General features: G+C 25.5%; 1 protein-coding gene across 1 annotated transcript in view; it reads right to left on the bottom strand.

Annotated features, from left to right (window-relative positions):
- LOC145836427 (uncharacterized) overlaps positions 1-15,507 on the bottom strand; it is a 115,695-nt gene extending 100,188 nt beyond the window's left edge. The window contains exons 1-5 of the mRNA XM_082944228.1: positions 15,449-15,507; positions 5,670-5,785; positions 3,597-3,775; positions 2,085-2,222; positions 116-263 (exon numbers count right to left, since the gene is read on the bottom strand). Coding sequence (XP_082800354.1) covers positions 116-263; positions 2,085-2,222; positions 3,597-3,775; positions 5,670-5,785; positions 15,449-15,507 — 640 coding nt within the window. The remainder of the gene's footprint in view (positions 1-115; positions 264-2,084; positions 2,223-3,596; positions 3,776-5,669; positions 5,786-15,448) is intronic.
- Between the last annotated feature and the right edge of the window lie 12 nt (positions 15,508-15,519).

The raw sequence follows: 15,519 nt of genomic DNA, 5'->3' as shown, positions 1-15,519 counted from the left end.
CAACATTTTTTTGTTTTTGTTTGTTTGATTTAATATATTTCAACTTTTATAAAACTCATAGTGCAAAAGTTATAAAAAACTTTGTTAATTTTTCTATAGTTCAAACAAAACAAACCAATTTTAATTGCGAGTTTGTTAACATTTTTCAAATCGTCCTTCATACTGAACGAAAGGTCCATAAGGTAGTACAAATCGACAGGGTAGACTTCTGGTTCTTTAACTTTGAATTCAAATGGTACTGTGTCACCGATGCGTACATTTACCTGTATAACAACTGATTTAGAAGCTAATAAGATTTTTTTTAATTTTTTTAAAATTTAACCGATGGTAATTATTTTAGTTTTTAAAAGTTCTACAAGTGCTACAAGTTTCGTAATGTTTTACTAATAGATAAAAGTTTTAACAGCTTTAATAACCATAAAGGTAAATTATTATTCTAAAATTTATGATAGCTTGCATAAATTTTTAATGTTGTATTTAAAACAATAAGTTCATGTGAGCATTTGTATAACTATAACTATCATTGATATAAAAGAGTATTTAGAATAGTCAAATACATGTCAAAACCAATTTATAAATTTTGTTAATTATAAAACTAAAAACTTTTACATAACAACAAAAAATATCAAAAATATATCTATTAAAAAGAGTTGTTGAAGATAAAGATGAAACAGTTAAATAGTAAAGCTATGATTAATTATCGTATAGTTATATTTTTCAATCAAGATTTAATTGTCGCTTGTCTGGCAAGTATTTCTAACTTGTTTAAAAAATTGTGTTTTACGCCTATAACACTAAAAACAAAAATTAAACTCTTTCAATGTTTGTAGAAGTAGTAATTCATCTTTTATATTATTTAGATCAAGAAATATTTTTTAAACAAAGTTACCACAAACTAGGTTATCTTAATTTTACATTCAGACTTTTAAGGATTTAGTTTTTTTGTAGTATAAACCTGTTATATAATAACGTTTTTGATGTTTTTTTTAATTTTTTGTTAAAAAACAGCTTGAAGTTTTTTTTTTACTTGTTTTGTTTATTTAAATTTTTACCTTGAAATTTAAATTTGAGTGTCAACTCAAACTAAAAAAGTATTAATAAAGTTAGAGTAAGTTATTTTAGGTAAAGTTTATCTACTTTACACAACCATTTTGTATTGATTTAAGCCTGGAAAATGACTAATTATTGTTAGATTAGGTTTCATATAAAAAGAATCGAGCAAAAACGATCACAAGTAAATTTTATCTGTGCGAAAGAGAGAACAACTTTGTCTATCTCAAGAGCTTGCAAGCTTGCGTCATTTTCCAAAGATAAACTATCTGATATCGTTATACGTCATAATTGAATGTTGATTATATTTGTATACATTATTTCCACGTGTAAGAATACTTTATAACTAATTAATTAGTTAAGCGTATCTTCTGACAACTATTAATTTACCTAGATTGCAACTTAGTTTGTTTATGTTTATGTTTTAATCTAAATAAAGCTGCAAATTTAAACAAATTACGCCTAAGTGTTTTATCTAGTTCATGTTAAATTATTGCTATTTCCAAAGCGTTTTAACCTTTAATAACCTGTAAATTTCGTTATGCTTGAGCGAATAAAAACTGAACAGCAATTATGTTAGTAATATTTTGTTTTAAAGTAGGTTTTGAAGTTCAAACTATAATGAAATTTATTTTTATAGTCACTTGTGTGAAGCTGAAAAAAAAATTTTGGAAACATGTGTTCTTATTAATAACTTTTTTTTTTGTAAAAGATGATCGAATTTAAAAATTATCTGCTTTTAACAGAAGCATGCATTAGTTATTTTAATTATAAGCTTAATTAAGATATCTATTTTCTAAACTTAATTTATTTTTGAATTAAACACAAGTGCTTTAAAAACTCTTACAAATTAAAGTAAAGCATTTGTCTGTTTTAAGTAAAATAAACTTTAAAGATTTCGAAAAATTTGCTTTTTTAATAAAAAGGACAGCTATTACTTCATCTATTTGTTACTTAACACCATATAATTTATTGTAACTGAGCTTATAATTTGCTCTTTGTGGAAAAATTTAAATCTCCAAAATTTCACCCACCTGAGAAGATTTTGCGTTAAATCGCTGGTATTCGCCTTTATAATATTCCCCTTTGGCTTCCGACTTGACAACTTCCAACTGAGTGCAGTTTTGTTCTTGCAGCACGCTCTCCACATTGCATCTTTTCTTTTTAAATCCCTGTTTAGTGTTGATGAAGCTTAATAAGTGTCTTAAATTCTACTATTAATAAGAAAATTACACAGAAGTCGTATTTTATTCCAGTCAAAACAAAAACATGTATATAGATAGCTGTAACAAAAATCGTTTTTAACAAAAATTTTTAAAAAAGGTCACTTATAGTTGACTTTTATTTTATAAACGTAGATTGTAAGGTTTTTTTTGATATTTAAAATAAATTATTTTCTACCGATATTTTAAAACATAAATATTGTATTTACAAACTAATATTTTTTATATACAAAGCTATTGTGTATGTTTTATTCAGTTTGAAAAAATGCAGATTTTTTTCTTTAGCTGAATAAAAACTTTTTTTAAAACAGCTTTTTCAGAAAACATTGTTTAGCATTTTCATAAGTTTTCAAACTATCTTTTAAAAGATAAGCAACCTATCACTCCTGTTTTACTTAGTAAACGTTTTTTTGCCACTTTGCTACTCTCACTTTATCAAAAAAAAATCTACAAATTCTAAGTTTAAACATATTGATAGTTCTTCTTACGCTTCATGACTTTGGGATATTTGAACATGATATAGGAATTTCGATATTATACTAAAGCCGTATAGAGTATAAATTATGTGTTTTATGGTTTTTCCGTTTTACTTTGGATTACAGTTAAAGAATACAATTCTGGACAATAAATCTTCATTAAATATATATAATTTAAGTTTAAGCTAGATATAAGCATCATGAACTAATTTGTATTAAAAAAAAATATTTTAATTATTTAAAATAGTGTTTTAAGTTTTGATTACAATTTAGTTAAACTGCTTCATTTGAAGTAGTAAAAACAGTTTGAAATAAAAACTCTATTAACTTTGTGAAATTTTATCTATTTTAAAACATATCCACAACTTTAAACGTATTTACTTAAAAGCAAGCTTTCACAAAAGTTAAAGGATTTTAAACTAAAAATTCAAGTTTTTCTCTATGTTGAGGTTTATAAAGATTATTAAAAAATTTAGTTTTATCAAAGATCTTTTGAAGAAACAACTGATGAAAAGTAATAATATTTTAAGTTATCAAACGTGAATAATAATAAACTAAGACTGTTACAAAATGATTGATAAGTTTTGTTTGTAAAATGTTACTAATTAATATAAAAGTTAAGAATGAACCATGATAAATACCAAAATAAGAAGGAAAAATAAAACTATGAGTTAAAAATGTGACTTAAAAAATGATTTTAAAGTAATTTTTGTGCATCAAAATAGTTGAAAAGTTTTATAAATACTTGGTAAACTTATGTAAAAGTTTTCATTAACCTAAAATAAAAATCACTCTAAATATTTGGTCAACAAAGTTTAATAGTTTGAAATTAATAAAATCAATTTACTTCTTGCGCGCACCACTGGCACTGCGGATGCGCTCTGATGCACTCTTGCGGAACGAGGGAATCCCCGCAAATAACACTTAACTCCGACATGGAGTAGGAGAAACCTCCTCCTGATGATGAGGAGAAATACCTGGATGAGGAGGCGGAGTATTGCCATCCAGCTGATGCTTTGCACAGGTCTGAAATGAAAAATTATTTAGTTGATTTTTGTTATTTCTTTACAGTTTTTATCTATTTTACTATATTGTCTTAAATAATATATTTCTTGCAGATATTCTTTAATTATTAAAAAAAATTAATAGTGTTTGAAATACTAAAAAGGTTTTGCGGTAACATGAAAAATTTCAATTTTAAGTTTGTTTTGTCTTTATCTGTTTAAAAATACTTGAGTATTTATCCAGCATAAGTATCTAAGTGATAAACATTTACTTTATTTTGAAGGAATAGTAAACAAAAACACAAGACACCATAGATTAAGTACATCTTAAAAGCTCAACTTGTCCTTAAAATAGTGACTACTAGGATTTTAGTTAAGAAATTACAGTAACCTATTATAAATGTTTTACTAAGCAACATATTATTAAATTATGTTTGTCAAAAAAAAACCCTCGCTTTTGATCATTTAAATATAAAACTGTGATAAAACAAATACAGGAACGTTTTTTTTATAGTTTGACTCACAACATTTATTATTTGTATTTAAACAATTGCAAATTTTTATCATAAAAGCTTTCTTCGCAATGAATAAAATATTTTGTGCCTTAAAAACTGAACAAGAAATCAAAAAATGTACAAAACCCTTTAGAAAAAGCATAATTGATTAGCTGTGTAAAATTCTTACTATGGGGAAACAAAATGATTGTTTAGATTGTGACGTAATAATAGCAAATAAAAGCAGCACGTAGTACAGAAATATCTGGAAAATATATTTTGAACACTAGCTGTTTTCACTATGAAACAAACAACTTTTCTTTTGAGTTTCGTATTAATGAAGTTTAGTATTTTTTACAGTTTTAAGTCAAAATTGTTTTAATTCTGATTTGTTTAAAAATACGTACTCTTGAATGAATAAGTATTAAAAGTTTCTCGATAAATTTAAAAAACAGTTTCTAAAAATATAACCTTGAAAAAATATATATCATACCAGTTTAACTAAATTAAGACGTGACAATATCTATTCAATGCAAAGTTTCCATTTTAAGGATTATTTTGGTTTTATGCACTCTGTATGTTTTAAAACAAACAAAAAATATTAATTTAGCTGTCTTAAAAATAACAACCGCAAAATAATTTTACTTCTTACCATTTATACATCAAAAAAGATTTATTTACACTGATACATTTTGTCATTTGCTTATCTTTAGCGAATATTTAGTCAGCTGTTTAAACTTTACATTTAATAGTATTTTTTGCAAGGATTTGAATAAAAAATAAAATTAATTTTTACAATTTATTCTATTTTTAATCTCTGTTACACATAAGACATTCACAAAGTCTTTTTAAAAAATTGTTCACTTTATTTACTTTGTCGTTTTATATTAACACTTTAGCATAAAATAAAAATATGTTTTGTTGTATAGTTTTTCAACTTTTAACTACTTATAAATCATGCTTTAACCTTTAATGTGAAAGGTTGAACAATGCCGTTTTTTAAAAGCAAGTTTTTTTTCAGAAAGATACAAAACCAAAAAATGTTACAATCAAAGCAAATTTAAGTCAAAACAAGTTAAACTTTGCTTAAGGTAAACTTTTCTAACGAGCATATGTCAAATATTTGTCTTTCTCCATACATTTTGATTATTTTAGTAAATAAATACAAAAATTTCACGGTTGAATTAAACTAAGATTTAAAATAATTCAAAATTATAAACTTCATCAATAATATTTGTTTTGGTTTTCATTTACTAGTGTTTCAAAAACTAGTCAAACTGTTGAGTTTAATTAAAGATCTAAAGGAAATCAAATCAACAATATATTAATCAATCATTTTGGTTATTTGGAACTAATTTCTAACAAATTTTGAAACATATCCAATCACAGATTTAAATACATTAAAGGAGTATTCTTTTTAACCTTTAGACTCAGTAGAATCTTGTCCATTAGTAGTGTGGCAGCTTAACAACAATAGTAGAGCAAGGAAAATGCTTCCTAATGAGGCAAACCTCATATTTACTTCTTTGATTTCTTTCCTGTGATATAACAATTGTAAACTAACATTATTAAGTAAAAGGTAAAACAGCTAAGCCTTAAATTGAGTTTTACTTTAAATGATGAGTTAATAATACGCAAATAGCTGTTACAGTTAAAAAGGGAGCTACATTTTAAAAACGAAATTTATAAGTTGTATCATGTATAAAATCAAGATATATATTCTAAAATAAATTAATTAGATCAGAAAATTTTACAGACATTTTAAATGTAACAAAAGCAATTACAATAGTTACTCTACATCTACATTATGACTCTATATCTACTTAGTTTTTATACGAAAATTTTATGACTCCTTACCTTGTAATCTTTGTCTTTAATTGAATGTTTTTTACTTGAGTTTCCTTATAATAATTTCATCAGTGCTGGAACAAAATAAAATACAAGAATCTTGGAACTATTTGAATGTGCAAATTACTAACAAGTAGTTACCGAAGTTATTCGGATAACAAAAAGGGCTAAAAAACCCAAAGCTGAAAAAGAAACGATTATTATTTAATGTAAATCTTGATACAATAATTCAAATAGTTTTTAATTGCATCTATATATTGTAAAAGCATTCAACTTCTACTCTTTGATTTAAATTTTTTTTTCAATAAATGAAATTCAACTAATTATTAAACTAAACTTTATAAACAAAACCAGGTATGTTTAATGTAAAGAAAAGTGTTAAGGTATTAGTTATAATTAATATTTTGTACTAATTCATTTTTATATTCTTAAGCAAAATATCCAAAAAAAATATGTTTTAAAAAAGTTTCTTTTTCTCAAAGCAAAACACAGAATCTTTTTTTCTCAAAAATCACTTGAAATGTTTAAAAACGATTTTAAACATTCATACCTCTTAAACTAAAAAAGAAACATTAACAAACTAAACCACGTCTTTGTTTATAATAGAAATCTATAAAACAAACAATGTTTACAAATAAAAACTTCTATGAACATACAAAAAGCATACTAAAAGATGAATTTGTTTTTTTTTTACTACATTTACACCTAAATAAACTGCAAAACTAATAAATTGCTGTCTAATTTTTCGTACTTATAACAATGAAGCAAGCTAGCGATAAAAACTGACTGATAATGACGTAAAATGCAGCAGCTGTCACTAGACTGACTAGTATTTAGAAGAAAGTGGAAAGATTAAGAGGAGAAATACGAATTGCAACATTCCGTGAAGTGTGGCATTAATTTCACCGATTGTTGGCATTAATTAACTTAGTTTGAAGAAAATACAATTGTTTTGCATGGTTTTACTAAATATTCATAGCGAAGTATGTGTAAAAGTATTTTTTTACATTTGGTTTTTTCTAGTTTTGAACTCAAACAAGAAAAGTTAGGTATTTCTTTTTGTGTTGCAATAACCAAAATAGGCGTTACTAATTTCCTTTAATTTTGAGTTCTTAACTCTCTAATTGGATGAGTATCACTGACCTTGACTTTTATAGATGAGTCACTTTATATTTTACAGTATTTGTTTGACTCATAAAACTAACAATACTATTAATTTATTAATTCATGTTTGATTTATTCGCTTTTTATTTAATCATTTTACTTAGCTATTTTTAGATTTTTTGTCGAGTAAAAAAATAATACAAACAACTTCTTTAATTGTTTTAAGCAAATTTTTAGTAAATAGCTTAACTAAAGGTTATAAAACAGCATTATACTATTTAAACATATTTACTAATTTAAAGTTAAATCTATAACCAAAACGCAAACTTCTAAAACGTTTACTTTTACATAAATCATGTTTTTATTTTTGAGAAATACTTTTTTAAATATAAGTAAACACATCTAATACAAACTAATATAAATACTTTAACTATTATATTTCTCAAATTTTGTTAAAAAAAAGTATACAAACAAATAAAACACATTCTTAGCTAAATTTGGTTTAATTTAAAATGCCGAACATTAAAAACTTTACAAAAAACAAACACAATTATAAAAAATGTTGTACAAAAATTAAACAAAAAGAAATGTTCACAATAAAATAAATGTAACTAGATATTTACGATAAAATGCTTTATTTTATTCTTAACAAACATGTTAAATGCAAAATGCAAAATGTTAGATTCTTTAAAAGCTAAAGTTTTATTTTAATAAAATTTAAAAACAGTTCTGATAAATTCTGTTATGTTTGATTAACATGTATATGTGAAGGAGTTATGTAAACTTGAAGTTAAACATTTTTCTTTCTGTATTTTTACCTTGAACTTAGCTAATTTTATAAAATAAAAATAAAAACCGGTAAATAATATGTTTCAAATCAAAACATAATAAAAAGTTTTAAAGTTTTTATTTTCTTGGAGAAGTAAAAACTTTTGTAACACATAATGCAAAAATATTTCTGTTTTACACGAGTTGCCTACAAATGTACTTATTTTTTTAAAGATTTAATAAATTGTTTTTTTACTAAAATATAAACAAAGTTAAGGTAAACAAAACACCTTTTCAAAAAATCAATAATGCACTTTTGAAAACTCTCCAGCAGTCTAGCTCATTACTTTACATCTAAAAGTAAAAGTGCATGCGTAAAAAAATTATATTATATTTTTTATTCATTTGTTGAACCATTTTTACTAATAAAGTTTTACTCCAGTTTTGACTTAAGAAAACAAACAACCAATGTTTATATAAAGCTTTTTTGAAATTTACTTATGCTTATTATCTTTACCAACTACCACATAACAAGCATTTTACTACAAATATCAATTCAATTTTACGACCGAATGTAACATAGATTATGGTAATTAAAGTACAAGACAAAAATTCAACTTTTGATGTGAAATTTCCGATATTTCAGTCGTAAACGTGACGATTTTAACGCGAAAGTTTTTGCAAAATTTCTCTGGTAGCTTTGCACTGGGCGTAACCCTTTTACGTGGTCGCCTTGCTGAGAATTAAAGCTGAAAAATTTCTGGTTTTAAGCGCTCATAAGTAGAAGAATGCGTGCTATTCATATCCATGTAGCTGTAGGTACGTGTTCGACTGAAACTTCTATTTTTAAATGGTCGAGGCAATTACATAAAATTAAAGTTTTAGTAGAAAAATGTGCCTAATAAATGTCGCTTCTACTTTGTTTTTCCTTCTATGTATTTTTTCTTTGTTTATGATATAAAACATAATGTTGTGAAGTTCATTTTATGTAATTTAACTTGTGGTTTTTCAATTTTGAACAAAAGGTAAGATATTTAACAAATAAACCCAGAAAAAATGTCATTTCAAAAAGTTTCTTGATTTCTATTGTAGTATAAATTTCAATTAGTTTATACCGAAGCACTAACAGAATCTGTTATGTATATTTACTTTATGTAAAATTTAAATAAATTGTTGGCTGTATCTTAAGTTTGTAAGACTTCTTCAAACTAATTTCATTTTATATAAAGACTTAAGCATTTGTGCTGGTTAAAATTGGTTTTTATTTTAAATTTAACGAAAGAAAGGACTTTAATAAACATCGGAACTTTTACATCAATTAAATTAAGTAACTTATGTTTTGTAACTTATTAAATATTTTAAAATAATTAAAACAAAAAACATTTTAATTTGTAAACTTAAACATTATTCACTTTCTGAAAAATAGAAAACGGAAATTAGTTTTATTATACGCATGTAAGTGTAAGATAAAACTTACTAAATAAAGATTTAGTTAATTATACCAATGCATCCAAAGGTAATTTGTTAAAAATATCTGTAGTAAAAAAGAGTTTTTGACAAACAAGTCAAAAAAAGTATTGTTGTATAAAAGTAATAAAACATTATTTTCATATTTCACCAAAACTGTGCACAAAACCAGACCGTAAACTAATTCAAACAAAAGTAAAGCGTAGTAAAATTCAAACTGATATTTCATTACCGCTGAAAACTATTCACTAGCAAGTTGTACAAACAAAACACAATGTGTGCAAGCGAATAGTTCAAAAATCAACAAAAGACACCGGCTACTCGAGCAACCCTGAATAAACTTTTCAATTTTTTTTTAATCAATCTATTGCTGCTTTGCTAACTACCTGCTAAATTTTGAAAAGAATGTAATTTCAAAAATAAAATTAAAACTTAAAAAAACAAGTTTAACAAATCATTCTCAGACTAATATTTTCTAATATAAATCAGCTTAGCATTGTTAATCAATTGCACTGCCGTGTGTGCCCTTTGGCTGTATAGCACATTGTATTGTATTCCCTGCTTTGAATTCACGCTCCGTCTGCTGTTAACAAAACCAGTTGCTCATTTGCGCCTTGTAGCGGATATATTGTTCTGTTGTATTTGTACGTAAATCGTTAGTTTTCGGCAATAACTAAACCGTTATTAAATTAAACGTAAACACTTATTAACCAAATTTGTTTGTTTAGATACTTTAATTCGCATTGACTGGCATCTTTTTTACTTATTGTTTAATGTATGTAACTTGTGATAAACTAATTGTTAACTAAAAGCATAAATAAAAATATTCACATATAAAAAGTAGTAGTGTAAATTTTAAAGTAAAGTACAGTTAATGAACATTTTCTTTAGGACCATATGATTTTTCTAGTTTAATTATATAATTTATTTAACGATATTACTTATATACCGTATTAAATAATAGGTTAGAAGCTTTACTTTTTAAATATGTTTTTGTTTTATGCTCATATAAAATACAAGAATTAAAACAAGTTTTATTTTTTAAGGTACTGCAAGTTTTATCTAAAATAATGTTCAGCATAAATGAGTTGAATACTCAAGTCAGCTTTTTATTGAACACTTTAAAAATGATTAAAGCTACAAATACAACTTTCTAGATAAAATATTATTTTTGTTTTTAGTTATTTTAATAACCTAAATAAGTTTTTTAAAACAAGTATTTTTACTTTAACTAGTCTAAAACGTCTTTGCTAAATTAAGTGAAAATATCAATTTAAAATAAAAGTAGAGATTGTTTACTTAAGTCAGGCATATAACAGTATATCCGATATGCTTTAAACTAAGCGAAGCCTGCAAAGGTAAATTATAGAAGCATTATAAACAAATTAAATTCATAAGTTTAGTCTGTAAAATTTTAAAATTTAGAAAATTATTAATATTGAAAGAAAAAAAGTATAAATAACTTGGTAATATTACTATACTAAACTGCTTTCAAATCTTTGTTATTCTTAAAAACTCTAATATGAGAAATAACTATTCTGTTACCTAACTATTAAAGTTAATTACTATTCAGTAATAACTTAGTTTGGTATGTTTTGTACATTATGTCATTCGATCTTTTTTTTTTACTTCGATATTTTATTATTCAAAAAACTATTTAGCCGGTATATAAAAATATAAATGTTGTTATAGCTTATGTGATATAATGCCAAAAAGTCTTGATAAAATAGTTTCTTTTTAAATTCCAGTTTATTGTAAATTAAAAAAAAGATAGCGGAAATATTTTTTATTTGAACTTTTGAAACCCAAACTGACTGTTTCGTTGTCTATATCTAACAAAAACAAACTAGATTAATGTTCGTTAACTTTTTAAAATTTAGTTTTAAATCTATCTTATTGTCTCAACAATAATTTTTTGCCATAGAAATAAAATTACAGTAGACTACCGCTTAAGTACGCAAATTGAACCCGACCAAAAAGTGCGTACTTAGCACGGGTAGTGCGTACTTTTTGACGACATAGTATAATATGAAATTTAGTTGTTTGTTTTCTTTCTTACAACTAGCCACTAAATAGTTAAGCCAAATAAACTAGTCTTTTTATTTTGAATAACATTAAATACATAATTCTAATCTGCAAAATTTTTTAATAGATTTTAAAATGATATTTTTTTCTATTAAAAGTTTCTACATAATTAATACATACATTTAATATAGAAAGTCAATGTCAGTCAATGATATAAAAAAAAAAATTAAGCAATTTTTTCCATATTTCGTATTGTTAGAGGGAGGTACCAAACTACATTGTGTTTACCAAACATTTTCAAAACATCAATGTGTGTACATTAAAATTAAATTATGACTTAACTATGTTGTACTTGTAGGTTTTTTTAACTTTTTTGTTGTTTACTAGTTTTTTATTATGTCACATTAAAATTTAAAAAAAAGTTGCACCACCAAAGCCAACATATGTCTCCCGTGATAATATGAGAGAACTTCTTAGGATTTTCGATGCTGAAATGAGAATTGATTCTCGCAAAAAATCTGTGAAAGCAATAATTCAGGTTATTTGTTTATTTAAATTTGATCTAAATATATAAAGAATTTAGAAAAAAATATAGAGAAAATTTAGAATTTTTTTTGTATTTCTGGATTAAGAGCGTACTTAAGGCGGGGTGCGTACTAAAAAAAGTGCGTACTTAAGCGGTAGTCTACTGTATTAAAAAAAAAATTAAATTACATTCTTGGAAAAGAATCAACATAATATTTTAAATAATTTTTTAGTTTAAAAATACTTTATATTTTATAGGAAAAGAGTTATTTAAATGAAAAGTATTTGGTTAAAACCGCTTTTTTTTTAATTTAAACAAAAGCTTTAATTAGTTTTTGAAGTTGAATTGTTTGTCAGTAGCAAATTAACTCAATTAATACTTTTAGAAAAATTAGATAAAATTGATAACATTTATTTTTTACCATGACTTAAAACCACTATTTGTAGATAAAAAAATTCTAACAGTAATATAAATAAAATTTTAATAGCTAAATTTGAGCTCTTCATAAGGTCAATAGTCATTTAAGTTTAATGTGTTTCAACAAAATAATATATATATAAACCGATTTTTATAAAAGTAGTTACGCTAAACAAAATATAAAGATTAAAAAATCCAGAGTTGACTCTTAAAAAAAAATATGTATTGAAAACAGAGTACAGCAAAAATTTTTAAAATTAAAATAAAAACAAACTGTAATTAACAGCTTGCTTTTTATAATTCTCATTATTAAATTAATTACTTACACTTAATCAAAGCCTCGTCATTTATTTTACTAGTAAAACCTTATTTACTTTAAAAATATGATAGTTAAATTTAAAAATGATATGGTTAAAATAGAAGTTTTATTTGAAAGTATATTTTTAATTCATATCAAACTAGTTTGAAACAGTTTTGAATAACTATCATTTAAACTTGTAGATCAAATTTCGGTCAATAAAGTTAGTATTAACTTTTTTTTATACTTCTAATTGAGCTGATCACTAACTAATTTTGAATTATTAAGTTAAACAGAGCAATACTTTTTCTAATTTAATTATTTTTCAAACAATCATAACTTTGTTATTCATAATCAAACTTTTATATTGTAAATATCCCAAACTTGAAACATATACGCAGTTTCGTGAACAATGCTTTTGAAGATAAAAACTATATTTAAACAAAGTACGTGTAAAATACTTTGTAAGTGTATCTGTTAGTCTGAATTTTTGTACACGTGACAACAATTATATCATTGCATTACAATAGATTCAAATCAACCTTAGTTTCCACTTTTTTTGCGTGTACTACTGAAAAAACACGTTTCTTCGAAAAAATATTTAATCTAGGTATTGTAAGTAATCAGGCTGACGGTAGTTATTATATCAAAACACGCTGTTGAGAAAGCTACAGTTGAAATGCTGCACTCTGTGTGTAAAACGACTTAATTAGTAAGTTGATTATTTAAATAAGGCATTTAGATTAAATTTATAAATATTTATAAATCAAATTTTACAAAATATTTTTCAAACGTGCCATAGTAACATTTTATGCTTGCCTCGTTAACCCACCGAAAGTCCTGCACTACGCTGACTTATTCGTACTTGGGGAATACCCATCATTACAAACATATGTAATCTGAGTATTGTAAGTAATCAGGCTGACGTGTGTTCTTATATCAAAATACGCTAATGCCAAAGCTACAGTTGAAATAATGCTGCACTATTTGTGTAAAACCCCTTAATTAAGAATCTAATATTTAAATAAGGTATAAAGTTTAAATTTATGTACCTATAAATCAAAATTTTACAAAATAGTTTTCAAACGTGCCTTGGTAACATTTGATGCTTACCTCGTTAACCCACCGAAAGCCTGCACTCCGCTGTCTTATTCGTACTGGGTGAATACCCATAATCACAATCACAATCAACATAGGTATTGTAAGTGATTAGGCTGACGGATGTTCTTATATCAAAATACGCTGTTGCGAAAGCTACAGTTGAAATACGGCTGCACGCTGTGTGTAAAACGACTGAATTAGTATTTTAATATTTGAATAAAACATATAGTTTAAATTAATAAATATATGTAAATCTAATTTTACAAAATATTTTTCAAACGTGCTTTGATAACATTTGATGCTTGCATCGTTAACCCACCGAAAGTCCTGCACTACGCCGAATTATTTATACTTGGGGAATACCCATAATCACAACCACAATCAACCTAGATATTGCTAGTGATCGGGCTGACAGGAGTTCTTATATCAAAATACTTTTTTGCGAAAACTACAATTGAAATGCTGTGCACCATGTGTAAAATACAACTTAATTAGTAATTAAATATTTAAATAAGGCGTAAAGTTTAAACTTATATACCTATAAATCAAATTTTACAAAATACTTTTCAAACGTGCCGTGGTAACATTTGATGTTTGCCTCGTTAACCCACCAAAATTCTTGCACCCCGCCTACTTATTCGTACATGGGGAATACCCATCATTGCAAAAATATTAAATCTAGGTATAGTGATCGGACTGACGGGTGTTACTATATCAAAATACGCTGTTGCGAAAGCTGCAGTTGAAATGCTTCTGCACTCTGTGTGTAAAACGACTTAACTAGTAATTTAATTTAATACTTAAATAATCTTGTCGGTCTCAGTCTACCGAAACTTGTGGTCTGATGATCGAATTGGCATAATCAACCCTTTTGTTAAATTTGAGCTTGTTTCACAGCAAACGAAAGTCCAAACTTCTGTTCTGCAGACTTTCGCCGATGTTTTTTGTTGAATATTTAAATAAGGTATGTAGTTTAAATTGATGAAAATATATAAATCGAATTTTACAAAATATTTTTCAAACGTGCCTTGGTAACATTTCATGCTTGCCTCGTTAAACCACCGAAAGTCCTGCACTCCGCCGACTTATTTGTATTTGGGTAATACCCATAATCGAAATCACAATCAACCTAGGTATTGTCAGTGATCGAGCTAACGGGTGTTACTATATCTAAAAACGCTAATACAAAAGCTACAGTTGAAATGCTACTGCACTCTGTGTTTAAAACGACTTAATTATTAATCATATATTTAAATAAGGCATTTAGTTTAAAATTATAAATATTTATAATTAGATTTTACAAAATTATTTAAAACATGTTTTGGTAATACTTGATACTTGCCTCGTTAACCCTACCGAAAGTCCTGCACTACGCCTACTTATTCGCACATGGGGAATAACCATAATAACAATCACAATCAACCTAGATATTGCTAGTGAACGGACTGACGGGTGTTATTATATCAAAATACGCTGTTGCGAAAGCTAAGTTGAAATAATGCTGCACTCTGTATGTAAAACGACTTAATTAGTAATTTAATATTTAAATTAGGTATTTAGTTAAATTAATATACTTATAAATTGAATTTTACAAAATAGTTTTCAAACGTGCCTTGGTAACATTTGATGTTTGCCTCGTTAACTCACCAAAAGTTCTGCACTCCGCCGACTTTTTGTACTTGGGAAATACCCATCATTGCAAACATTAGTAATCTAGG

Source organism: Thalia democratica, chromosome 5 (genome assembly GCF_965202585.1).
Source record: "Thalia democratica chromosome 5, ktThaDemo2.hap1.1, whole genome shotgun sequence".
In the NCBI taxonomy this organism is placed as follows: domain Eukaryota; kingdom Metazoa; phylum Chordata; class Thaliacea; order Salpida; family Salpidae; genus Thalia; species Thalia democratica.
Note: the sequence above shows the minus strand (reverse complement) of the source record. Positions and strands in the feature narration are given on the sequence as shown.